The sequence below is a fragment of the Sapajus apella genome, unplaced genomic scaffold (genome assembly GCF_009761245.1).
Source record: "Sapajus apella isolate SASKATOON/1434 unplaced genomic scaffold, GSC_monkey_1.0 scaffold6, whole genome shotgun sequence".
NCBI lineage: Eukaryota > Metazoa > Chordata > Mammalia > Primates > Cebidae > Sapajus > Sapajus apella.
The window spans coordinates 43,011,092-43,036,168 of NW_022436946.1; the positions used below are offsets into that span (position 1 = coordinate 43,011,092).

The following is a 25,077-nucleotide window of genomic DNA, read 5'->3' on the forward strand; positions in this document are numbered from 1 at the left end:
AGTTCTTCTGTGTCAGCCTCCCAAGTAGCTAGGACTACAGGTGTGCACTACCACACCCACATAATTTTTTCGTATTTTTAGGTTTCGCCATGTTGCCCAGGCTGGTCTCAAACTCCTGGGCTTAAGTGATGTACCCACCTCAGTCTCCTAAAAGGCTGGGATTACAGGTGAGCCACCGTGCTGGGCCTGATTGTCTTAATGTTTGTACGGTACTAAAACTTAGTGTCTGGATGGATGTCGGCATGAAGAGGTAATTTAAAGCTGGTTCCTTCTTGAATTCATCACTGAGCACCTTTCTAACCAGCCAAGGTTTCCTTTTTTGTTCCTTCACCATAACGTGGTTACCACAGCACTTAAAGTTCTAAATCTCTTAGCGTCATATGTAAAAATCTGACTGGTGATTCATTTGTTTATGCTCTTAATATTGAAAGGTGAGGGCACAGTTTCTAACTTTTTAAAACGCTTACATCTTGCATAAGGGTTAGGCCTGTTTCAGCAATGGAAACATGCTTCTCCAAGGGCTTTTCCATGGAAATTGCAGCCATTCCAGTGGAACCCAAAGCTCGCCACTTTGATGTCAAATGTTTACATTTAGGTATCTCACCAGTCAACCCGTTGCAGTGTACGCTTTTGAATCTGTTCATTCATGGTAAGTGTTTTTACTTCCTAATATCCTCAGTACTGCACCTGAAACACTTGCTTTTAACTTTTGATGTAGACCTGTTTTGAGATTTCTGCTTGGTTTATTCCTGTTAGACACTCATTTGGTAGCATGTACATTAGATGTAAGCTTTTCTCTAGAATTGCTGGTCTGGCCTAACTACTGATTTATTTCAAAAGAAAAAAAAAATCTGATTTTCCAGGTGTAAATACCAGCTGCTCTTGACTTCCATCTGGAGCAGCCTCAGCTCTTGTCCTGGAGGGCTCCCAGGTGGTAGTGAAATACTTGAGCCAGGACCCCATTCATCGTCGTTTACCACTCTCAGAAACTATGGAGTTTGGAAACAGGGTGGTCAGCTGTTACACCAGCACCCCTCAAACCTGCTTCATCCTAATCAGGCAGTTGTTTCTAATCTGCCGGCTGACTCTGAAGGGTTAGATGAGGGCTACTGAATGCACTCTCAGATTACATCAACATAGTTAACCAGAAACAAGTTTATTTAAGAGATCAGTCAGCACAGGCTACTGTAGAATGTCCTACCCCACCGTATTGTAATGGTATGCACAATAAGGCCTAAAATTAGAGCTGTACACCTAGGAACGAGACAGACATGGTGGATGCTGTTGCACATGTGCGAATACTATTTCAAAACAAGATGAACTATTCTAATAACCATAACTGCCTACCATAGACTCCAGAGCTGATCAGCATTTTGGAATTAGAAACACACTTGAACAGATGGAAAGGAAACAAGTTGTTCTACTTGTGACAAGAGTACCAGTATTGAGTGATGAGGACAAAAAGAGGGAGAATATACTCAAGGAAATGCTTAGCGCTTTTGTTTGAAGCTAGAACCCACTGTTTTGAACAGCAGTATATGGGCCGGTGTCTTGTCGGCAGTCTGTTTGCATTCTTGAACTGCTTACTGCAGTTGAGGGTTCCAAGACTGCTTGAAGATTGATTTGATTCCAGTCAAATCATGAGTTCCAAGACTTGACCAGCAACATCCCTGAAGGTCTCTTTTCCTTCACTTTCTGGGGATAATTAATTGCTGGTCATCCTCTTGAGCCTTTCACACCCCATTTAGCAGCTACAATGACCTCAAGACCTGAGGCTGTCCACCAACAGCTGTAGCCTGAAGCATGGCTGTAGAACACTGTAGGGAAGGCAGCCCCATGCAGACCATGTGCAGATGCAGCTGGATAGGAGGGCCAGAAATGAGGCTAAAAAAAATCTGAGTTTAGCAAAAAAGTATGTAACATTGCTTGAGCACTTGTAGATGAGTAAGGATGGCTCATAAATGAGGTCATGATAGTGTTCCAGTAGTAGTTAAAAGAAAGGCATTAAACAACACTCATTTGTGATATTCTACAGCAGCCATGAATGAGCTAAAATAATCCAAATCCTGGCTGAGTACAGTGTCTTGGGCCTGTAATCCCAGCATATTGGGAGGCTGAGGCAAGTGGATTGCTTGGGCCCAGAAGTTTGAGGCCAGCCTAGGCAACATGGTGAAACCCCATCTCTATAAAAAATACAAAAATTGGCTGGGTGTGGTGGTGTGTGGCTGTAGTCCCAGCTGCTTGGAAGGCTGAGGTGGGAGGATCACCTGAGCCTAGGGAGGTAGAGGCCACAGTGAGCCGTGACTGTGCCACTGCACTCCAGCCTGGGTGACAATGAGACCTGTCTCAAAAATAACAAGTGTTATCAGACGTGGACATGAAGTTTTGTAAATGTATTGATTTTCAATATTAAGGAAGGTAGTATTTTGTTTGTACCTAGAGTTCCTTAAATGTCTGAATACCTAAGGTTTTCCCACTCTGCTATGCAGCATATTTAAAGGTTCCAGAAAGTGATTAGGGCCAAGAACCAAAACTACAGGCCGGATAAAGTCCTTCTTCTTAGATGCTAAACAGTTCCCTATCTTTCAAACTTAAGCCTTTATCTTATCCTTTAAAGTGTAAGGGCTTTTTGTAGGTCCACAAAGTTGGTAAATTTGTTCCAGTTCTCTCCTGTCACTATCTTTGGACATAATTTAAAATGTACACAGTCTTGAAGTCTTGATATAACATTTAAAAAAATCACCCAGAAGCTGCTAATTAGGCAACCTGTTTAAGCAGCCACCAAAAGTGAATGAAGGGCAAGAAATGAAAGGAGGACAAATTATTGTTTAAAGCTCTGATAGTCTTTTGAAGCGATGAGTAAGTTCTCTGAGTCATGGCAGCGTGATTTATGGTTGAATTTGGAATCAGTGAAGGAGGAGTCGATCCAGTTTCCAGTTGGCTCTTCCGTCAGCATTGTCCTTTTTAAAAAACGAGATGGCTGGAAGAACCTCCAGAAGATTTTCTTCCTTCTTTGTACAGGTTTATAGAACCATGGCTTCCCACACTTGTGTAAACTTCTCTTTGCTGACAGTGTTGAGGATAATGTGATTTTGATCATACTGTGTACCCCCTAAAAGAAAGGAACATAATAACAGATGAATGTGCCCATGGGGAAGGGTCTACAGCAAACACTATTTATCCCAACACCAGTACAGCAAAAGTAAACAAGGTATAGAACTGCATGCCTCAAGGAGGCAAAGCAGGGAGGGAAGCCTGAGCCCCTGTGGGATGAGAGGGTCAGCCTGCCAAGGGTGAATCTGTCCAAATCCCATCAGGGCACCAGCACCTTCACACAGGATATCCACCTCACAGGCTCCTTTTCCTACCCAGTTCTTAAGAGCTAGTCCACAGTCACTGTTACAGTGTCTGAAATTCAAGGGAACAGGGAAAACTCGAGAGAAGGGAAAAGGAGCAGAGAGACTAAGATATATTTGGCGGTGAGATGGTGGATTCAGACACCAGCTAGGAAAAAGTAGGCTGACCTGGCAGCGGTGGAAAGGCAAGAGGAATGGTTATTGAGGAAGAGCATTTGCATGAACAATGAAAATGGGCTGTATTAGGTCAAAGGAGAGGTTTGGATGACACCCAGAAGTACACAAAGGGGCAGGGTAGCATTCTCACTACTGGGCCTCAGCTGGTGGATAAAACTTCGTAGCATTTAAAATGCTGAGTGCCACTATATTGTAAAAGTATTATCATCAACTCTCTAACTCCCTTCTACCAGAATGTTTGTAAGATTTTCCAAAGGTGCTTACTGGATATTTCAGGTACTTTAGTGCTAAAATCAGCCTCATGGCTTCTTTCTTTGGAGAAGTATCATTAACAAAAGGGTTATCTGATTTTCTTTTTCCAGTGTGGAATAAAGATCCCTTCAGATGCCTTATCCTTTTTTAGCATAAGCCTCAGCACCAAGGATATATCAACGAAGATCCCATCAAAGTAAAAATCTGTGCATTTTGATACAGGGAGTGACTGGTATTGAAAGCATGCTTCCTCCTTGGACCAAGAAGAAATAAACATTCTTTTCTCTTTTGAAGCATTTACAAAACATGAAAAAGGTTTGAAAATTTACACAGTAGATCTAGGTATTACAGTTGAGGAAGGAAATCATTTCTTCTGCTCCTCTTGTAAGACACTGATTTATCATCATTGATAATCTACAGCCTCTGCACAGCTAGATGTACTATACAATACAAAGGTAAGGTGCTTTGAGCCTTCTTGTGTAAGTCTACAGGGGTAGGGAAAAAAATGTTGCCACTGCCAGCAAACCCTGCCCTCTGCCGAGACCAAGACACACACAGCATACTCCACTGAAATTTCAGGAAGTATTAAAGTCACAGTGTCTTCCTTTTTCATTCTTCAATATTATGTTAAAATACTTTTTGAATTTTAAGAGTCTCTTTTGTATTTTAAAAGTAACTTAAAATACTTTCATATAAATTCAACTAGAATCATGAAGACTATAAAGTTCTTGAGAAATAATTTGATTCATTCTCTTGCCTTTGGAAAGTATTTAAACTGTCCAGACTTCATGTTTTTTAAAATGAACATGAATCAGCTTCTACTGTTGTTACAAGGTGTGTGGTCTGGAGTAATACATGAATGTCTACCAAAAGAACTCAATCCCCAAACACAAGCAGATAAGCTAGATGTGTGATCTAATGACTCTTACGGCAATTTCAATAGATAGCAAATGGTTCAGTAGTAACAGCTAATGGAAAGCATGGTCTGCTAGTAAGTGCACCAACAAGGAGAGCAGTGTTTTCTATTTTCCTTTGCATGGATGTGGGGTGTGAGGCCCTGCTCTCTCATGTCCACAAGATGGCACCGTTCTCCCATAGGCTGAGAAGATTATATCGAGTTTAACAAGGAGTTAAGACTGTTGTAGCTACCATACTAGATACTGAGAGTTCACAAATTCACAGGACGTATCCTTACTCAACAGACACTTGAATAATTTATATAGTGTCATTTAGGAAGGGACTTTGGAACTTTAAAAAGAAGTCTTAAGAAACCTAGAGTCCCACAGTTCATGTCATAGCTAAGACAAGGAGTCAGGTGTCCCTCCTTCTGGTCCGCCGCTAATGTAGCAAGGCAGGGACATCCTGTGTACCTAGAGCATCTAGAACGTAAGCTGTCTGAAGCCAAGAAGGAGGCTTTTTTTTTCCCCACTCTGGTGCCCTCCGTGTCTGGCAGCAAGCCTGCCGCATAGCGCATACCCCATGAATACATGTTGAAAGAATAAAAAAAGAAAGCTCTAGCTAAGGATTAGTGTCCTTCATTCTGGACATAGGAAGCAGATCACATTTGTAAAAAACAGGAAAGTTTGCTCAGACTTCCTTTGGGAACTAAATATCCTACTTTTTCTAACATTGCCTCAAAAACTCCATTTTTTCCAATTTAGTCACATTTCTTTAGTGTCTGGAGATTTTGAAACTCTTGTAAACACTGAAGCACTCTAGTGCAAAAAAGCTTGTCAAAATTAGAATAAAGAAACATCTGCGTAATTCTTGACTAGTGTGAACCTCAGGCTGATCATCTATAAAATGGGTATTTTACCTGTCTACATATTGACAAATCTGTTGTACCAAATGTGATATGAGGGAGCTGTGGTGTTTGTTACTGTTTGGTTTCTGAATGTTGCATTTATTTTCTTATAGCCAAGGGTGCTGCTTGCATTTGATACGATCTTTGTGATCTCCATCTAGCCTGTAGTTGCAGTGCTTAATTTGGGCTCCCTAAGTGCCCCTTTAATGAAGGCAAAGGCATTGTTTGCCTGTGAACATCTTTTTAACTTCTCAGATTGTGTGTGATTCTAAGTCCACTGTTTTAAGTGGGTTGGCCAAGCTTCCTACCTGGAGATCATCTAGAAGTGACAGCCAGTTTCACTCCCCATACAGTTACCAAAGCCTGATGAAAATGTCCAGGCTCTTTCTCCATTATTTAGAAAAGTTGTTTTTTTAAAAATCAAATTACAGTGCTTTCTTTACTCCTGCATCTTAAACTCTAATGACAGCATTGGCCTAAATCCCCGATTAAAGTAAAATTGAGTCAATTTTTACTGATGATTTAAAATAGAGTATGTAATATACTCATAAAAAAAATTTAAAAGCATTAATGGAGTATGTCGTATGGTTACATTATCACTAGTTTGCTAAGTTTACAAAACATAATTGTGCTGACTTTCCTGATAGGGAATAAAAAATTGCCCATTAATTTAAAGCGGAATTACCCCAGATGATATGAATATAGCACACTGTCTGTGCCTGTCAGTAGCAACAGCACTAGTTCACTGAGTTCCCACACAGAGGTTAGGTCATTCTTACGTTGTTTTAAAATGACCATCAGTGGTTCTCCTGGTGTGGGCCTCAGACCAGCAGCATTGGCAACACCTGGGAACTTGTTAGAAAAGCAAAATCTCAGGCCCCACCCCAGACCCACAGACGCAGCCTCTGAGGATGTAGCCCCACAGTCTGGTTAAACCAGCCCTCCAGGTGATTCTGATGCAAATAAAGTTAAGGACCACCACACTAAATTTATTCGTCCCCAAGCACCATCAGTTCACTCCCTATTAACTTCATTGAACACAGGTTGCATTGAAATCCTCTAGGCTGTGTTAATTCCTTTGAGATCTTAGATCTTTTCAATGAAAAGTCACATGTGTATACATGAGAATCATCATCTCTACTGAACTAAGTGCAACCACAGCCCTTCAGCTTGTGATTTTCAGTCTAACATTATAATAATAATAAAATGGTTTGAAGTCACCCTATGGCCAGATTCTAGTTCAGCAGTTTCAGCTGTGAGATCGTGGCTAAATTGGTCAACCTCTTCGAATTTCAGGGGTTTTTCGTCTGTAAAACTGGGGAGAGAAGAGGAAGAGGGGGACAATGTAGACCTCATAGGGCGGCTAAGATGATTTCAGGAGGCCTGTGTTGAAAGTGGTTCGCACAGCAGCTGCCACATAGTAGGGCTCTTACTGTCACTACTAATAATATACTCAGCCTTTTCAAAAGTTATGAATGCATTTTTCCTTAACTAGAAGACACACACTTTACAGTAAAGAAAATAAAAGAAGTGACCCTTACCTTTGATATCTAAAACTAAATTTGGCTTCAACTTGCTATAAATCCTGCCATCGGACTTCAAGCTCCAGAACTGGCTGTCGGCATTCTGATCCAGGGCCAGGCCTAGTTTGGAGCCGGATGTTACCAGGCTGCCCACAATCGTCAGGCAGCAGTCTTCGGCTATCTGCTCAGTGGGAAAGACAAGAGAGCTTAAATATGCATCCAGTTCTAAGCCTCACAGCAATGGTTTATCTGGTTACACTGATCTTTAAAATTATCTTAGTTCCTCGCTACATTTACCCCACATGAGGCAGTTCAGCTCTTAGCCAACTAGAATCAGACACCAAATATTTATGCCCTATATTTAAAAATATACGCGAATGATGGAGAAATCTCAATTTTTGTGCATCATAAGAGGCTTCTGCCCTTTGCAAGAGAGCCTCAGAACATTAAAACTGCCCATGATGAGATTTTTCGGTCATAAGTGACCATGATCCCAGGCAGGGTCTGGTCTGTAGCTATATCGCCCTCTGACATCTCCAACTCTGCATGGCCTGACTTTCCAGTTTATGACTGCACCTCTAATTTTGTAGCACTGGGTGACTAAAGGGCATTTTTTTAACACTCAGAATTGCATTTATTAGCGTCTGTCTTCATGAGAATTACAATTTTCTAAACGGGCATGCTATCCAGCTATGAAAAAAGAAAAATGCAGACTCACTAGAGGGTGTTTTAACACAAAGATTTAAGAGCCCTTCCCTGAAGTGAATCTACCCTTAATATATAAATAATGTATGGCGGTCGTGTTCACATGCCATTAACAAATAGTACTGGCCAGGTGCAGTGGCTCACACCTGTAATTTCAACACTTTGGGAGGCCCTATCTCTGCAGAAAAGTTTTTAAAATTAGCCAGGTGTAGTGGCATACACTTGTGGGTCCCAACTACCCAGGAGGCTGAGATGAGAGGATCCCTTGAGCCCAGGAGGTTGAAGCTCCAGTGGACTGTGACTGCACCACTACACTCCAGACTAGCCAACAGAGCTAGACCCCATCTCAAACACAAAAACAAAACAAATGTTATAAAAATGCCCATTAAAAGTGTATTATTCTAGGCCAGGTGCAGCGGCTCACGCCTGTAATCCCAGCACTTTGGGAGGCTGAGGCAGGTGGATCACGAGATCAGGAAATCAAAACCATCCTGGCCAACATGGTGAAACCCCATCTCTACAAAAAATACAAAAAATCAGCTGGGCATGGTAGCATGCGCCTGTAATCCCAGCTACTTGGGAGGCTGAGTGAGGCAGGAGAAGCCCTTGAACCCAGGAGGTGAAGGTTGCAGTGAGCTGAGATACACCACTGCACTCCAGCCTGGGTGACAGTGGGACACCATCCCCCCCACCCCGCAAAAAAAGTGTATTATTCTATATTGATGTGATAATCTAGGAGACTTTCTCATTCATCACTGAAATGTCTGTTAGAAATAATTGCTGCAAGGTACCATTTTCTTGGATTGTTTAAGATAATTCAAAGGCAGAAAGCTTCTTTTCATGCTTCTTTCTATATAACAACTACTCTGTTTCTCCTGCTAGTTCTTCTATGCATGTCCAAACAGTCCTTCTGTTTACTGAAAGAATTTCCCCTCCAGCGCAACAGACCCAATGAACGAGTTGTACTCCTTTTCGCAAGGCTGTATTCCTTCTGCTGACTCATGGGGCGCCAGTTTTTTTTTTTTTTTTAAGAAAATCAGGAGCCAACAGTCAAGCCCATAACATCAGGAGTAAAAAAGTTTTATCTACCATAGAAGCATGAGCTTCTCTCATAAAATCTTACTACAGTCGGCTTTTAAGTGTTTGTTAATAGCAGGAATGATGCAGGAGGTAGATGGGCCCTTTTCCAGTTTACAAGGTGTGACACTTAGGAAATGGACCATATTGTACACAGAGGGATCTCTTTACCCTTCATCCTGTTCTGTGGATTTCCCCAAAACAGAAATAAACCAAGAATGATTTCTGTTGACAGGGCTGGAGCTTAGTTTATTTCTGTAACAGTTACATTAAGGAAAAAGGGAAGAATAACAAACACCTCTTTTTTCTATTACTATCCAAAAATCATAGAAATAACTACTCTATCTTGGATCAGCGCTATATTAACCTTTCATTTTAAGTTTCTAGACTGGTTCTATCACAGCTAGGAGATATACTGTCATGAAAAAAAACAAAAACTTAAATTTATTTCAGAAAGTACTCCAGGTATCGTGAAATTGCATCTACTTGAAGAAAAGATCAAAAGCATATGAAAGGATGAGTCAGCTGCTGGCAAAGGCATCCCAGGCCCCCGTGGAATCCTAAAGCTCACCCTGCATTTGATGCATCCTTCTTGATAGATCCAAATCTGATCATCGGCACCGACGTCCTCCATGACCTGTATCCTCAGAAGCTTCAGATCCTCTAAGTTTCCATTGGTTGACATGAATAACCCTGTTGCTTTGTTTCGAAGTCTGAAATAAATTCGCTTCTAAAAGACAAACCCAGCAGTTGCCATATAAGATGTGCTGCTCGAAGCACTGAACAAGCATTAGTATCAGGAAGAATCCAAAGTGAGATATGGACTAAGGGTAATTACTATACCCAAGAGTCTCAGAGGTTTTAGATTTTCTCAATGAGAAGAGTCTGACAAATGTTGAAGAGCCTGAGGCAGGTGCCTGCCTGTGGATAACTGCGTTTGATGTTCAGTTTGATGGCATTCTGAAGCAGCCACACCTCTGAGCACCAGAAACGGAGCCCAGATTATTGGGGTGGGGAAGGAGTTTATGGGGTGAGGCCAATTATAAACTTTGAAATTAAAATGTTGGATTGCATTTACAAAAAAAATTTCAGAGAATCCTATACAGAGCAGGAAAGTCTATACATCTAAAAAATTAGATTGCATTTACAAAAAAATTTCAGAGAAGAGTTTATACAGAGCATGGAGAAGAGGAAAATACCTGAACAAAAGGTCGTAGAGAACCTATTTGGCGACAGCCACTGAATTCATACCAATTAGGTACTTCTGCGGGTGACAACAGGAACTGTCGCCCTCTGTAATTGCCATATTCATAAGTAACCCATCTGAAAACAAAAAAGTAAATAACCACAGTAAGTGGCAATTTTCATTTGACAGTGGACCCCAATTACATGTATTTTTAGAATGCTTTTCATTTCCAGACTGAACTGTATACTTTTAACATACATTGGGGGAAAAATGAAGATCTTTTCTAGAACACTTAAGTAATTTCTTGACTAATAGCAAAATGCCAAAAAGTTCCATTCTTGAAATAGATACTTTTTTCCTTCATGAAGCAATGAAATATGGCCTTTTAGTGGCTTCCTCAGTTCTGCCTGGGAGCTATTCATAAAATAGCTTCAGTTGTAATGATGGATCTTTAAGTTGTATAAGTAGTTAATATTTCCAAAGCTCTTAGTAGGTGCTAAATAGGGTTAAATAAAATAAGTTTTCTCTGCAATGAGAGTAATCTTTGTTAAATCTAAAAAACTGCTCAGATACTCGGTTCGCTTCTGCTCAGGTGCTGCTGCTGCACACCTGAGGATGTACGGTTCTGAGCGCAGACTGGCATGGAGGCAGCCCGGCGCCCTCCTCCCTTGCTAATATATGACATCAAGGAAGAATGCACTCTACTTTTAATCCTGGAACTTTAATCCTGGATAAAATGTTTATCATTTTAGTCATCTTATCATAAGAACAAAATATTAAAACCTGCTGCCAAAAAAAAAAAAAAATCACCTATAATTCTACCACCCTAATAGACTATGATTTTTTTCCCAGATAGGTCTCACTCTGTTGCCCAGGCTGAAGGGCAGTGGCATGATCATAGCTTACTGCAGCCTCAACCTCCCACGCTCAAGTGATCTCCCACCTCAGACTCCTGAGTAGCTGGGCTACAGGTGCGCCACCGCAGCCGGCTATTTTTTGTGTTTTTGGTAGGGGGTGGTTTCAACATATTGTCCAGGTTTGTCAGGAACTGCTGGGCTCCAGCAATATGCCCGCCTCAATGACCCAAAATGCTAGGGTTACAGGCGTGAATCACTGCACTCAGCTTCTGTGATTTATTATTATTTTTTAGATGGAGTTTTGCTCTTGTTGCCCAGGCTGGAGTGCCGTGGTGTGATCTCAGCTCACTGCAACCTCCACCTCCTGGATTCAAACGGTTCTCCTGCCTCAGTCTCCTGAGTAGCTGGGATTACAGGTATCTGCTACCACACCCGGCTAATTTTTGTATTTTTAGTAGAGATGGGGTTTTACCATGTTGGTCAGGCTGGTCTTGAACTCCTGACCTCAGGTAATCCAACCACCTTGGTCTCCCAAAGTGCTGGGATTACAATCGTGAGCCAGTGTGCCCGGCCTGATTCTTTTTTAAACAGATGTAGTCCCCCCAACATCTGATGTACACAGGTAGACCATACCTATTGTTTTCATGAATAAAAGAAAAATACTTTCTTAAAAACATGTATTACAGGCTGGGCTCCGTGGCTCACACCTGTAATCCCAACACTTTGGGAGGCTGAGGTGGGTGGATTACGAGGTCAAGTGATCGAGACCATCCTGGCCAACATGGTGAAACCCTGTCTCTACTAAAAATGCAAAAATTAGCCGGGCATGGTGATACATGCCTGTAGCCCCAGCTACTTGGGAGGTTGAGGCAGGAGAATCGCTTTGAACCAGGGAGCCGGAGGTTGCAGTGAGATGAAATTGTGCCACTGCACTCCAGCCTGGTGACAGAGCAAGAATCCACCTCAAAAAAAAAACAAAACAAAAAAACCATGTATTACATTGATGGTACTCATTCATTTTTATATCTTATTCAAAAAATATTCAAAGTTGAGAGAAAAAAATCTTTCCAGGTTGACCTTTAATCATTTTGTATAACATCTGCCAGTCATTTCCAGCTAAAGAAAATCTCAACCCTGAGCTCCAAAATCAGAGGACTTGCTCTTTTTTAATGAGATAAGAAAAGTCGTCTCTCTTATTTGCTAGACTTTGAGAGGTGTTAAAGACAAAGTCCTTACCTTAAATAAACTAAAAATCTGGATAATGAAATAAAAGATGCTTTACACATGACTTTTCCCAGTGGAAAATGTTCTACCAACTTGCATAATTAGCAGCCCTTACAGAAAGACAGACGGTATATGTCAGTTAGTTTAAGATAATGTAAGAAAGAGAAAACGGATCAAACTTTTTTTTTTTTAAGATAGGGTCTTGCTGTGTTACCCAGGCTGAGGACAGTGGTGTGAACACAGCTCACTGCTGCCTCAACCTACTGTGCTCAAGCAGGTGGGACCACAGGCATGTGCCACCACACCTGGCTAATTTTTAAGTTTTTGGTAGAGATGGGGTCTCACTTTGCTGCCCAGGCTTTTCTCAAATTCCTGAATTCAAATGATCCTTCCACCCAGGCCTCCCAAGTGTTGGGATTACAGGCATGAGCCATTGTGCCCAGCCCAAACTTGATTGTTAAAATGATCTATGTTATTGAATCAACAAGTAGGTAACTCACATGCCACCAATAACCTGAACAGAGCGTATTTGCGTGTTGAATCCCAAGGATCGGAGATTAACAGTTTCTGCATTAAGTTCAATCTTTTTTCCTTTGAAGTCTTCTCTTTCAAAGAGAATAATTGTTGGTTCAGAAAATTCCTGTTGAGGAACAAAAACAATGTTCTGTTATTCATCTTTGTTAATAATTCAAACTTATGTGAAAATCATCCTGTTGCAAGGACAGAGCACAAAAAATCTGCCAGATTTGGCCTTTCCATAAACGCCCTTTCCCAGCGATCCTAAGTGTTTATATACTCCAAGCTAGAGAGAAAGCACAGAGGGCAGTTAGTTTTTCCATTGCATAGGAAGGCAGGTAAATAGAAATAGTCTGTAAAGCCAGGGAAAAAAAGTTCCAGGCACAGAGAAATGGGTATATGCTGGGAATATCAGCAGTTCTGATGGCATTTCTTTTTGACTTAGCTGTTTTAATTGGGACAGGGAAGTCGTGGACATAAATGCTGAGGGTCAGAGGGCTGTGGCAGTCTGATGTTTAGTCGCTTACTGATACAGTGGTATTGCCTAATCAAGGAACCTTCCTCTTGTATGTATTTTCAAATGTCTTTTTTCTTTTCTGTTCATCAATAAGACAATGATTCTGTATACTCATGCTCCCAAACTTTTGTGTAGGAATCACTGTCAGGAGGAGAGAAAAAAACAACAGGATGGAAGCCCTATGTTCAAACTGTCAATCATTTCAAAGAACAGCAGCACAAACGTTCACTGATTTTCAGCAAAATGAAAAGTTGGCAGCTTATGCCTGTTTTTTCAAATTATAGACACTTTTGACCCTACATTAATCTCTAATGATAATACTGCTAAGATCATAAATGATGCATCAAAAAAGCATGTGGGAGGCCAGGCGCTGTGGCTCATGCCTGTCATCCCAGCACTTTGGGAGGCCAAGACGGGTGGATCACTTGAGGTCAGGAGTTTGAGATCAGCCTAGTCGACAGGGGGAAACCCTGTCTCTACTAAAAATAAAAAAAAAAAAGGCCAGGCGTGGTGGTGCATGCTTGTAATCCCAGCCACTTGGGAGGCTGTTGGGAGGCTGAGTAAGACTAGAGGATCACTTGAACCCGGGAGGTAGAGGTTGCAGTGAGTTGAGATTGTGCCACTGCACTCCAGCCTGGGTAACAGGGTGAGACTCCATTTCAAAAAAAAAAAAAAAAAAAAAAAAGCCTGTGGGGATTACAGTTTTTTCCCTATCCTGCTTAAAGCTGTGGAAAGGGTGCTGTACCTTACTGCTTCATTTATGTGGATGTTCCCTGACTTGTAAAAAAGATTTTGTCCATCAGTAAACAGAGCATGTTAGTGTGAGGAGGTAGTGTGTATGGTCTAGGAATTAGCTTACATAAAACATACAAGGAAGAAAGAAGACAAAAATTATAGCAGTATTACTATTTTGCACTTTGATTGCACTTTTAAGATGGCATGCCCAAAAATGTTTAAACACTTAAGTTTAGTATTAAAAAGCAGCTAAATACTTTTGAAATGTTGTCACAACGATATGTAGTCTTCATATGGGTAAAACATTCATTTCTTGACAATTAAAACATAAAAAGATGTCATCTATAGCCTCAGAGTGATGTGAGCGTATATGCCAAGTTCTGGTTGAGGGAACACATTGAAATTTTCAAATATATACTTGTAGGCAGCTTTCAGCAGATTAACAAAGTCCTATTTCATTGCTTGTAAGCTAGTGACTCCTACTACCTCATTTCATGTTTCATTGTTTCTATTTTCATGTCTCAGTAGCATTTTTGCTATTTAAACAGACAGGCTGGAATGAGATAAAACCAACTCATATATGCTTCCTACCTTTAAAACTAAAATGACCAACTATGTACATTTAAAGCTTTTTATGAGAACGCAGTTACCAAAAACTAATAAAAATTTCAGAAACTACAGACATTTCCAGACTTTAATATCTGAGCATGATCTTGCAGTGTACATGATCTTGAATGAATATTCTTTCAACTACATCAAACTGAAAGATGTCTGTCCAAAAGTGGGCACTATAATGTGGATTAGCACATAGTGACAAACTGGGAGAAGTCATTTGATTGCAAATCTCTAAAATACGGAATAATAACACACTAAAAACCTATATGGAATTTCTTCAGTAATAACAACCAAAGATACAGAAGCCAAATTGCAAAGGCTACAATAGGAAATTCACTGAATAGAAAATGCAAATTACAAATAAGAGATACCAGCCTCACTAACAGTGAAATACAAATTAACCCAACAACGACGTAATGCTGTCTGCTCATTCCATCAAGCTGACACAAATTAGAATGAGAGAACATTCAGTAATGGCAACAATGTGGGAAGCAGGAACCCACGTGCACTGCCAGTGGGAGTCTCAAGCGGTGGGACCTGGCAGTCCTGAGTGAAAATGCCTGTTCTTACACGTGAAATCCAGCAGTTCTACTCCTAACATATAGTCCCAGGAGACTCCCACACAGGTCCGTAGGGATATGCATATGAGGATTAGTGAGTAAAAGAGGGTGGTGGAAAACGTGTACCCGTTAAAAATCAACAAACTAGATGTACACAGAGCCAGATGGACAATTCTACCTCCAAGCCCTTAACTTACTTTAAGAGCAGGTTCTACCTGCTGGTTACCTCGCTCTGATCATCAGCTATGTGAGGCATACATTTCTGCAACACTCTATTCACAATGACATACTTACAACATCTATGAAACGAAGAGACTTGAAGGTTGCTCCAGGCGGGCATCCCATTGCAGACAGACAAGGATAATGGCCTTCTTCCAGCACGTACTGATTACCAGTGAAATTTTCTCCATCATATGCAACCCAGCTACAAAGGGAAAAACCACACACACGCACAGAGTATGCAATTTGAGTATTCCTATTCAAGAAGTCTGATTTTTAGAGGCAGCCTGCTATAAACAATGCTTGTGGTAAGCAGAGTTCTTTCTTCAAAAATATTTGGATATATTTATTGCATTTCTGCTTGTGGCAAATTAATATTCATAAGTCAGTTAACTTTGCATTTGGGAAATAAACTTTCTCCATGAAATTCCCCATGTTCTTTCTGACTTCCCCAACCTCCAGCCTTCCTTGCACTTCTCATGGTGCCACTGTTTGCCCAACCAGTGGAGCTTCAAGCCCTCAAGTCCTCTTTGAATAATCCTTCTTCAAGCTTCGTAACTAGTCAGTCTCCAAGGTCTATTGATTTCCTTCCAAAATTTCTCCCATATTCCTCTATCCTCACTTCTAATGCCTCTGCACTGGGCCAGGGATCAAAATACTATAGCGACTTAGACCAGTCACTTAGCCTCTCTGGAATCAACACTATTCATAAAGTGGTGATCCATGCTTCCCTAGAAGTTTGTGTGTGTGTTTATTTCTTATTTATTTTTTTGAGACGGAATCTAGCTCTGTTGCCCAGGCTGGAGTGCAGTGGTGCAATCTTGGCTCACTGCAACTGTCGCCTCCCGGGTTCAAGCGATTCTTCTGCCTCAGCCTGCTGAGTAGCTGGGACTACAGGCGCATGCCACCACACCCAGCTAATTTTTGTATTTTTAGTAGAGACGGGATTTCACCATGTTGCCCAGGCTGGTCTTGAATTCCTGATCTCGTGATTCACCCGCCTTGGTCTCCCAAAGTGCTGGGATTACAGGTGTGAGCCACCACGCCAGGTCCTGTTTTTAACCCAAAAATTGCCTCTTGAGGATTGTGTGTCAGGTGCTTTTCCATTGCTGGGGATACAGCAAAGAACCAAAGTCCCTGCTATCCTGAAGTTACTACTCTAGTGAGCTGAGACAGATAATTTCAACATGCACATGTCTGATGGTAATAAAGGGAGCCGGGCTGGGGATAAAGAGGATCTGGGATGTGGCGGTATGTCCAAAAAACTAGGAAGCTGTATTGTCCATCTATGTATTTGGTTTTGTTTTTTCCTCAGACAGAGACTTGCTCTGTTGCCCAGGCTGGAGGGCAGCGGCGTGATCTCAGCTCACTGCAACCTCCGCCTCCCAGGTTCAAGTGATTCTCCTGTCTCAGCCTCCCAAGTAGCTGGGATTACAGGCATGTCACCACGCCTGGCTAATTTTTGTATTTTTAGTAGAGATGGGGTTTCACCATATTGGCCAGGCTAGTCTCAAACTCCTGACCTCAAGTAATCCACCTGCCTCTGCCTCCCAAAGTGCTGGGATCACAGGGTGAGCCACCGCGCCCGGCCTCCATCTATGTATTTGAATGCAAAGTCAGTGCTTTTCTGCTGTGCAATACTAAAGGACAGGATAGCACTATTTCAACCATAAGGAACCACATGATTACAGGCACGATTACTGCTATCATTAAGAGACTTAAATCCTCAACACCTCTTGTACAGATTGCTCCAAGGCTTTCCTGACTGAGTTTCCCTGACCTTGTGCCCTCCCCTCTCTATGAAGCTTTTGTACAAGGATTGTTTCAGCATGGCACTTTGAGCCCATTCCCTTTGCCCTGCATCTTCTGTTTCTCGTGGCAGCCATCTAAACTCAGCGTGCTCAGTTTCACTTCTCCTCCCAGTACAAAGCCCTCCCAGCAAGCGGGACTGGTGTGCTCCCTGATCCGCGTGTCCACCCGCTCCGCTCTAGCATGCACTTTCTGCCTTCTTCTTACGCAGAGTGCCAATCCTGTCCTTATCTACCTGTAAAAACAATCTACCTTGGGAGGTACCTTGGATTAACTAGAGCCTAACACTCCCTTTCTAGATGATGGAAAGGCATACACAGTAACGAACCTGCTCTGAATTCCATTACACAATGAGATGATCTTCACCTCCAGCCAACCACAAAGACCCGTCTCCTCTGGCATTTGGCACTCGTGTGTCATGAAGCATGCTTTTGAGCTAAGATGGTGGTTTCACGTGGTGCCAAGCAGCTAACAGGCATCACTGAATACTTGCTGATATGTGAGTTTTGTTTTACTCCCGTGATTCAGCTCTGCCAGGCCATCCTTTTACTTACCTGCCTCCTGAAACTCTGCAAGACTTGGTAGAAAATGAGTCATCAATGTGACTTGTTGTTTCTTCAAAACATTGACTGTGACCTTGAAACTGTGGTTCTGAAAACAAGTGAATCTTTGAAAAAGTAAACAGAAACACATAAAATTATTTTCCTGAACACATTAACTAATTTAGCCTTTGAAATGATGACCCAAACGTGACTTGTTAACTTTTGTTACAGTAAACTGGTGTGAATTTTATAAATCCTTTAATTTTCCACGTCTACATTAATGATCAATTAGAAACATGTTAGCTGTACCATTCATGACTATTTAATTCAGAAACATCAAAGTAAAATGCAACAACAGAGGTAACTTTCTGTGGAACACGGTGTTGTTAAGCTGTGAGGTATATTAAAGCTTTATTGTGGCTAAAAGTCATTGTTCGTCAGTTCTAACATTAACAACAAGCAGTATTTTAGAAAGACATAGTGTAGTTTTCTTCCCTATCAATGGAAGATACTTGCTGACTTATCAGAATCCTGTAAAAGCCAATAAAGGAGGCTACAGTGGTGTTTGTTCCTCTGTAATTAAGGCTCTGTGAACACTTCCATTAAAAGGCCTAAATAACAAATGTCCCTTCCAGTTCATGTTAAGAATCGGCATTCGAAAGACTTGAGTGAGACCATATAAAATGTCTAGTGCCAACACAGCAAATATGAAAATTCATTTTACCATCACAATAACTAGATGTTACTATTTGAAATATTAATCTCAATGTATTAATGTAAACTCTGATTCAATAAAATTCAGCTTTATACAATAAGAGCATTTTATAAGAAGTATTTAGACATGGGTCAGTACTGTCAACCATTAAAGTAAACTTAAATCTTATTTTTAAAATACAATTATGCTTTCAGGCATAAAAATGAGTAAAACTAACAAAATGTCCAAAATGTCTGTTTTTGTTTGTTTGTTTGTTTTTTGAGACAGAGTCTCTCTCTGTCACCCAGGCTGGAGTGCAGTGGTGCGATCTCTGCTCACTGCAACCTCTGCCTCCTGGGGTTCAAACAATTCTCCTGACTCACCCTCCTGAGTAGCTAGGATTATAGACACAAACCACCACAGCCAGCTAATTTTTGTACATTTAGTAGAGATGGGATTTCACCATGTTGGCCAGGCTGGTCTCAAATTCCCGAGCTCAAGTGATCTGCCCACCTTGGCCTCCCAAAGTGCTGGGATTACAGGCATGAGCCACCGCACCTAGTCCCAAATGTCTGACAGTTTAAACATAGGTTCAGCTTTTCAATGGAAGGCCCCTCACATATTAACATAAAAGAATATTTTTAAAGTTACCTGATTTCTTCTCCTTGGGCCAGTGAAAGAATCCTAAAAATGTTTAAAGGACAAAAGGAAATGAATGGAACAGACACATTGAAAATTTTTTTCTTCTAGATTATTAGCAATTACTGCTAAAAATAAACTCAGAATATTTTCCTTAGCAATTACTATTATATGAACCAGAAACACACATTAAGAAAATCCAGAATTCAGTTAAATACTCTCATATGAAAATATAACTCCTTACCAAACATATAGGTTGAACAGAAGAGATCTTACAATTTTTGCCTCCCCAGTCCTCAAAACTGGTATAAAATCCTTTATCCAGTACATACTGCTCTCCTGTGAAGTCAGGATTTTCATAGGCTACCCATCTAAGTAACAAAAACAATAACTTGTTAGAGTTCATATTTTACTTATAAAATGATCACATATTTGGATAAATATGCATCATACTGAAACTTTAATTTGTTTTGCTAATTAAAATCTTAATTTTTCTGATTCTCTATTAACCTTTTAAAGCAGATGGGTTTGTCCTATAGACAAATCAAAATGGTAAGTCAGCAGAGAAAAGAGAACACTTACACACAGCTGTGGGAATGTATCAGTTTATTAGCCACTGTGGAAAGCAGTTTGAAGATTTCTCAAATAACTAAAGATAGAACTACTATTGGACCCAGCAATCCCATTACTGGGTATATACCCAGGGGAAAACAAATCATTACCAAAAAGACACTCACACATGTATTGTTTACTCCTGCACTATTCACAATAGCAAGATGTGGAATCAACCCAGGTGCTCATCAATTAACGGTGCATTGGATAAAGAAAATGTGGTACATATAAACCATGGAATACTATACAGCCACAAAAAAGAATGAAATCAAGTCCTTTGCAGCAACCTGGATACAGCTGGAGGCCACTATCCTAAGCGAATTAACACAAACAGAAAACCAAATGCCAAATACTTATGAGCAAGAACATATACTTATGAGCATCTTCTTGCTCATAAGTGGGAGCTAAACCTTGGTTATGCATGGACATAGAGATAAAAAAATAGGAACTGGGAACTACAAAAGGGGGCAGGAGGGAGGGGAGTTTGAAAAACTACATATTGCATACTGTGCTCACTACTGGGGTGATGGATTCAACTGTACCCCAAACTTCAGCAAATCATGCAATATACCCATGACACAAACCTGAACATTTACCCCCTGAATCTAAAATAAAAGTTGAAAAAACAATTTAATGTGAAAGAAATGGCAAGCCTAAGAGTATCCCGACATGAACTTTTTGCTGTTCTCGCTTACCAAATCCTATTCCTTGAGAAAGCTACAAGGGTGTGCTGTTTTCCTAACTGTTCTAAGGAAACAACAACAAAAACAACAGGACTTGCAGAAGAACCTAGTTCTTCTAATAAACAATCAATAAATCCTTTCATTCTCAACCTTAAAATGCTTTTGCAGAAAGATCTTAGGAAGCAGTGTCTGTTACACAACAAACCACACTGAAAAAGAAGTTAACAGAAGAAATGCTTTTTAAAAATGCAGAACTGAACTATAAAATATTGTTCCAAACAGTGTTTCCAACATCACATAAATATGTAATAAACAAAATTGAACAAAACTCACAGAAATACTAAAAATAAATCTCTTTTGGAAATTTTTCTTTCTCTTTTAAGTGATCTACACCCAGAAGGAAAATCAACAAAACCAATTTAATCATGCTATTTCCTATCCAAAGATAAAGTCTTTGACGGGAAAAGGTTTTTCAGTTCTGTTATAGTAAAGAGATACTTAATACTGTTAAAGACATTAAGTATCTCCTCAATTAATTCATCACTCTCATGATCCTCTCAAAGCGAAGGAATAACATTTTTCAGATATTATTAGAGTGATCAGAACTTTGCAAAATGTTTCTACATCTGTTATCACATGTAATCTTCTAGGGAGGTACTGGTGTTCCCATTTTACAGATAGGAAAAACCTAAGACACAGGGAAGTGTATTCATTTACCAGGTGCCAGGAACTAGACTGGCACTAGATATACAATGATGAAAATGACAAAATCCCTGTCCTCCAAAGTTCACATTTGGGTAAGAAGCATCACATGGAATTATTTGTTGGTATTTGTTTTGAATGGGAAATGACCTGTCCAGGGTGACACAATCAACTATTAGCCAGAACATGAGTGGACCTGCCTGTCCTGAGGCTCACCAGGCTCCCCTTGCTCTGTGACCCAAACTGCCATGTACCCTGTAAAGTTCCCTTACTATCCAAAGGGCTGATTTCAACAAAAATGAAAGTACAGTCATTATTAGAATATAGACAGCCATCAAGGAGAAAAAGAACACTACAAAAATCTCCAGTGAGAAGTAGCTGTGACAGCCAACATCTGTGCACTCACCCCCGGCCACCCAAATGGAGAAGCTGCTGTAAGCACCACTCAGTCCTTCAGGAAATAAGCCCCCTATCATCCCAACCCCCTGATTTCAGAACCTCGCTAGCAATTTTTAAAACTTATTTTTTTTAAAATTACTTATTTATTTTTTTAGCAGAGTCAGGATTTCACCATATTGGCCAGGCTGGTCTCGAACCTCTGACTTCAAGTGACCCACCCGCCTCAACCTCCTAAAGTGCTAGGATCACAGGCTTAAGCCAGCATACCAGGACTAAAAACCTATTCATTATCATTGAGAGGTGAGGAAATAGGAGACTTGGCTCTATCTGCAGCCATGACATTAACTTTCAGATAGCTTTGAAGAAGTCACTTAACCTTTGTGAAAGTTCATTTTGTTTGTTCTGTTTTGTGTTTTGAGATGGAGTCTTGCTCTGTCACCAGGCTGGAGTGCAATGGTGGGATCTCAGCTCACTGTAACCTCCACCTCCCAGGTTCAAGCAATTCTCTTGCCTCAGTCTCCCGAGTAGCTGGGACTACAGGTGCGTGCCACTATGCCCACCAAATTTTTGCATTTTTAGTAGAGACAGGGTTTCATCACATTGGCCAGGATGGTCTTGATCTCTTCACCTCGTGATCCACCTGCCTTGGCCTTCCAAAGTGCTGGGATTACAGGCGTGCGCCACTGCGCCTGGCTGAAAGTTTGTATTTTCAAGTGTAAGTAAGGGAGTGGGCCAAGGTCCCCGGGCTGACCAGGTGATGCTGTACAGCACACCAGTACCCACCCATGCTGCCTCCGCCTTCAGGGCCTTAGGCTTTACCCTCAGCATGAAGGGAAGCAAAAGCAAAGCCAGAGCAGGGAGCACTGCTACGTGGAAGGAGTGTCTGCACATCAAGAAAATCTACTTTACAAAAACTAGGACTGAAAAAAAAAAAACAATGAACAATTAGAGAAGAAGAGCCACAAGGAAAAAAGTGTTCTCAGCAGGGCTCTGGGTCTGTAACAAGTTAGAAATCAGAGGCGTAAAGGCCTTTCTGTTTAACTTCAAGGTTTGGAGGGAAAGAAGACAGTGAGGAGGGAGACTGAATGCCAAGGAGAGAAGGCAGCAACTGAGCAAGCCCTGGCAGCAGCTTTAGCCAATACTCGTATGTTTTTACTAAGACATATGGGTACCATATTTTCCCGTAAAATTCAACTACTTGTAAGTAAATACCCAACACCCAGCTAAGCCTATCTCTAATTCGCTGAAGCCAGAAAACAATTTATTAAGATGTTACTTGAAGTGACAGTAGTGTTGTTTTCCCTCCAAGATACCTGATGAATCACCCATGAATACGGCGGGGAGTGGAGGAGGGGAGAAACCGCAAAACCCAGATCTGAGATTCTCTGCTCTGTGATCCGAGTCTGCTTACAGCTTACACTTGAGGCTCTTCAAAAAATCCCTTACTGTCCTTGTCCAGGTGTATTCCGTACATGTGAATCAACACTCCTCTGTTTAAAGACTGGTGAGGAGATGGGGGAAAGGCATGTACAAGTACTAGCAGGTCCCAGCCTGGTGGAATAATTGCTCAGAAGGTAAGGGCAGCAGGGTAAACCTGCCCTTCTGTGGAAGGCCGAAGGAAAACGAATATAAAACAACACTTTTTGTTTTTATCTGAACACTAGAAATATTCCATTTTGCTCCTAGTTTTAAAAAACTAGCCCAGTTTCCACTATTTGAGCAAGAATATAGCATAGAACGAGAAACTGATAAGCAGAGAGTTTCTTTCAACATTTCCAGTAAGAAATCAAAACCTGAAAACTTCAGTTGTTGGTTTCATGGGCATCCTTCCTGAAGGCTGTTCTCTGTTTCAGGGCTAATGATGAGTTTACTACCCAGGGGATTTATTACCCATGTGATGGTGAGCCTCCTGGGAGATACTTTCATGGAACAAGAACTTCAGAAGAGTTTTTTCCTGGCATTGCGTGCCATACTAAGAAATAAAGAAGCAAGCTAAAATATTCTATTACCAGTAAAAGTAAAGCCATTAAAATACAATAATTTTCCTTTGAAACTATGAAAAGTGAATAGGTAGTCTTCCTCCACCATCTTGGCGCATCTCAGCCTTCCTATCCTATATCCCTCAGGCCTATCTGCAATGCTGCCTCCTCCACAGTCTTCCTCCCGTGTCCAGACTGGAAATTACTCTCTGCTGTGGATTCTCAGAGCATTTAATCTCCACCTCTTTTGTAGCAATAATTATGTTTTAAATAAATACTGTAACTTCTTTGAGGACATCATACAATGCTTTGCACATAATAGACCTCAATAAATACTTGTCAAATGACAAATTGAATGAAATATGGGGAAGCAGCTGGCCCTGGTAAATACAAAAGCCATTCCACATGCAGAGTTTAAAAGGAAGTGTGTGTGTGTGTGTGTGTGTCCATGTATGTGTATGTACCTCCCTTCTACTTCCCCCTTCTACCAAAACTTAACTGCTATAGTCAGAAAAAAAGCCTAAGCCAGGAAATGTAATTAGCAATGACTAAAAATAGAAACATAGTAGCAGCACTTTACAAAGGAAACTGATTTCAAGTAAGCAAGGCCTGGGTAAAAAGGAAAGGAGATTGGCTCAAGGCGCAGTAACCCTACCTGTGTTAACAGCATCACCTACAAAATGCCTAAAGGAATTCTACCCAGCATCCTTTTGCCTCCTCTCCCAGGGTGGATGACTGGGCTCTAATAGAACCAGCACATCTGGTGAGTATCAAAATGTACAACTGTTTGACCAGACTGTTGGTCACTATGTTTTCCTCCTAAATAATTAGCTTTAAAGGCGATCTAAAATACTGCAGAGCCCCAGCAATATTTTAGGTGACTTGTACCATGTATTTCAGATGACTTCCAGCTGTTGCAAACAGGCTACTGATTCTAAAATGTTAGGGCTCCAGAACAGGACCCAATAGCAGGCATTTCCCACTAAGAGTGGAAGACCCAGAAATCACTGATACTCTGCCAAGATGGCACCACATGCAACAGCCTAGACAAGAATTTGGTGAACAAGGTTTTTTTAAATCCATTTACTAAAAGTTAAGCATGTTTATCAATTTTTATTACATTGTACACGCAATTCAAATATCCAGGGCTGTTGTGAGAGGCCCCATGAGACACAACGGGGTTGAGACTAGGATGATTCAAATAGTCTATGTCACTATGACAATGAAAACCTAACACCAAAACTTTCACCATAACCAATGCTACATTATTTCATATACCTATTTAAGCATACTCTCACTTACAACAAATTAGAATAGACATTAGCCTGGATTATAAAAATAATTATGTGACTCCTTATAATAGCCATCTGCTGTTTTTGCCCATCTGAATCTCTCCCCCCACTCTTTCTGATATTCCTGGGTAACCACCAACCCCAGTCATATCTAAGTGGCTCCTATGGGATAGACCCTACATCTCAGCTCTAGGGATGGACACATAACCCACACACAGCCATCTCCATGGCTACACTGATTGGTTCGGGCATGTGCACATGACCCAAGCCTAGGAAAGCAAAGTCACACATGCAACTTGTGAGAAAAAGAGAAGCTCTTTCCACTGCAAGAAATGACCTGTGGCCAGGTATGGAGGCTCATGCCTGTAATCCCAGCACTTGGAGAGGCTGAGGTGAGCAGATC

The 25,077-nt window shown here is 41.0% G+C and overlaps 1 protein-coding gene and 2 long non-coding RNA genes across 5 annotated transcripts in view; 2 read left to right on the forward strand and 1 right to left on the reverse strand.

Annotated features, from left to right (window-relative positions):
* The first annotated feature begins 123 nt into the window (after positions 1–123).
* Positions 124–9,325, forward strand: LOC116549523. Of its 2 annotated transcripts, XR_004267919.1 has the most exons (3): positions 124–167; positions 3,896–4,100; positions 8,756–9,325. It is a non-coding gene; the product is annotated as an uncharacterized LOC116549523 (long non-coding RNA). The 2 variants fall into 2 exon arrangements; XR_004267918.1 differs by lacking the exon at positions 124–167 and having other exon boundaries at positions 3,112–4,100.
* Positions 1,138–25,077, reverse strand: part of CRYBG1 (crystallin beta-gamma domain containing 1) — a 213,950-nt gene continuing 190,010 nt past the window's right edge. The window contains exons 14-22 of one of the 2 annotated variants that reach the window (XM_032275131.1): positions 19,252–19,378; positions 19,020–19,052; positions 17,687–17,799; positions 15,399–15,528; positions 12,662–12,801; positions 10,094–10,217; positions 9,466–9,624; positions 7,131–7,293; positions 1,138–3,112 (exon numbers count right to left, since the gene is read on the reverse strand). In XM_032275131.1, the coding sequence (XP_032131022.1) occupies positions 3,024–3,112; positions 7,131–7,293; positions 9,466–9,624; positions 10,094–10,217; positions 12,662–12,801; positions 15,399–15,528; positions 17,687–17,799; positions 19,020–19,052; positions 19,252–19,378 (1,078 nt within the window). In that variant the 3' untranslated portion in view covers positions 1,138–3,023. Of the gene's footprint in view, positions 3,113–7,130; positions 7,294–9,465; positions 9,625–10,093; positions 10,218–12,661; positions 12,802–15,398; positions 15,529–16,828; positions 18,206–19,019; positions 19,053–19,251; positions 19,379–25,077 lie in introns of those variants that run through there. The other variant, XM_032275132.1, reaches the window with a different exon arrangement.
* On the forward strand, positions 22,692–23,671 carry LOC116549525. Its single transcript, XR_004267920.1, has 2 exons — positions 22,692–22,907; positions 23,257–23,671. It is a non-coding gene; the product is annotated as an uncharacterized LOC116549525 (long non-coding RNA).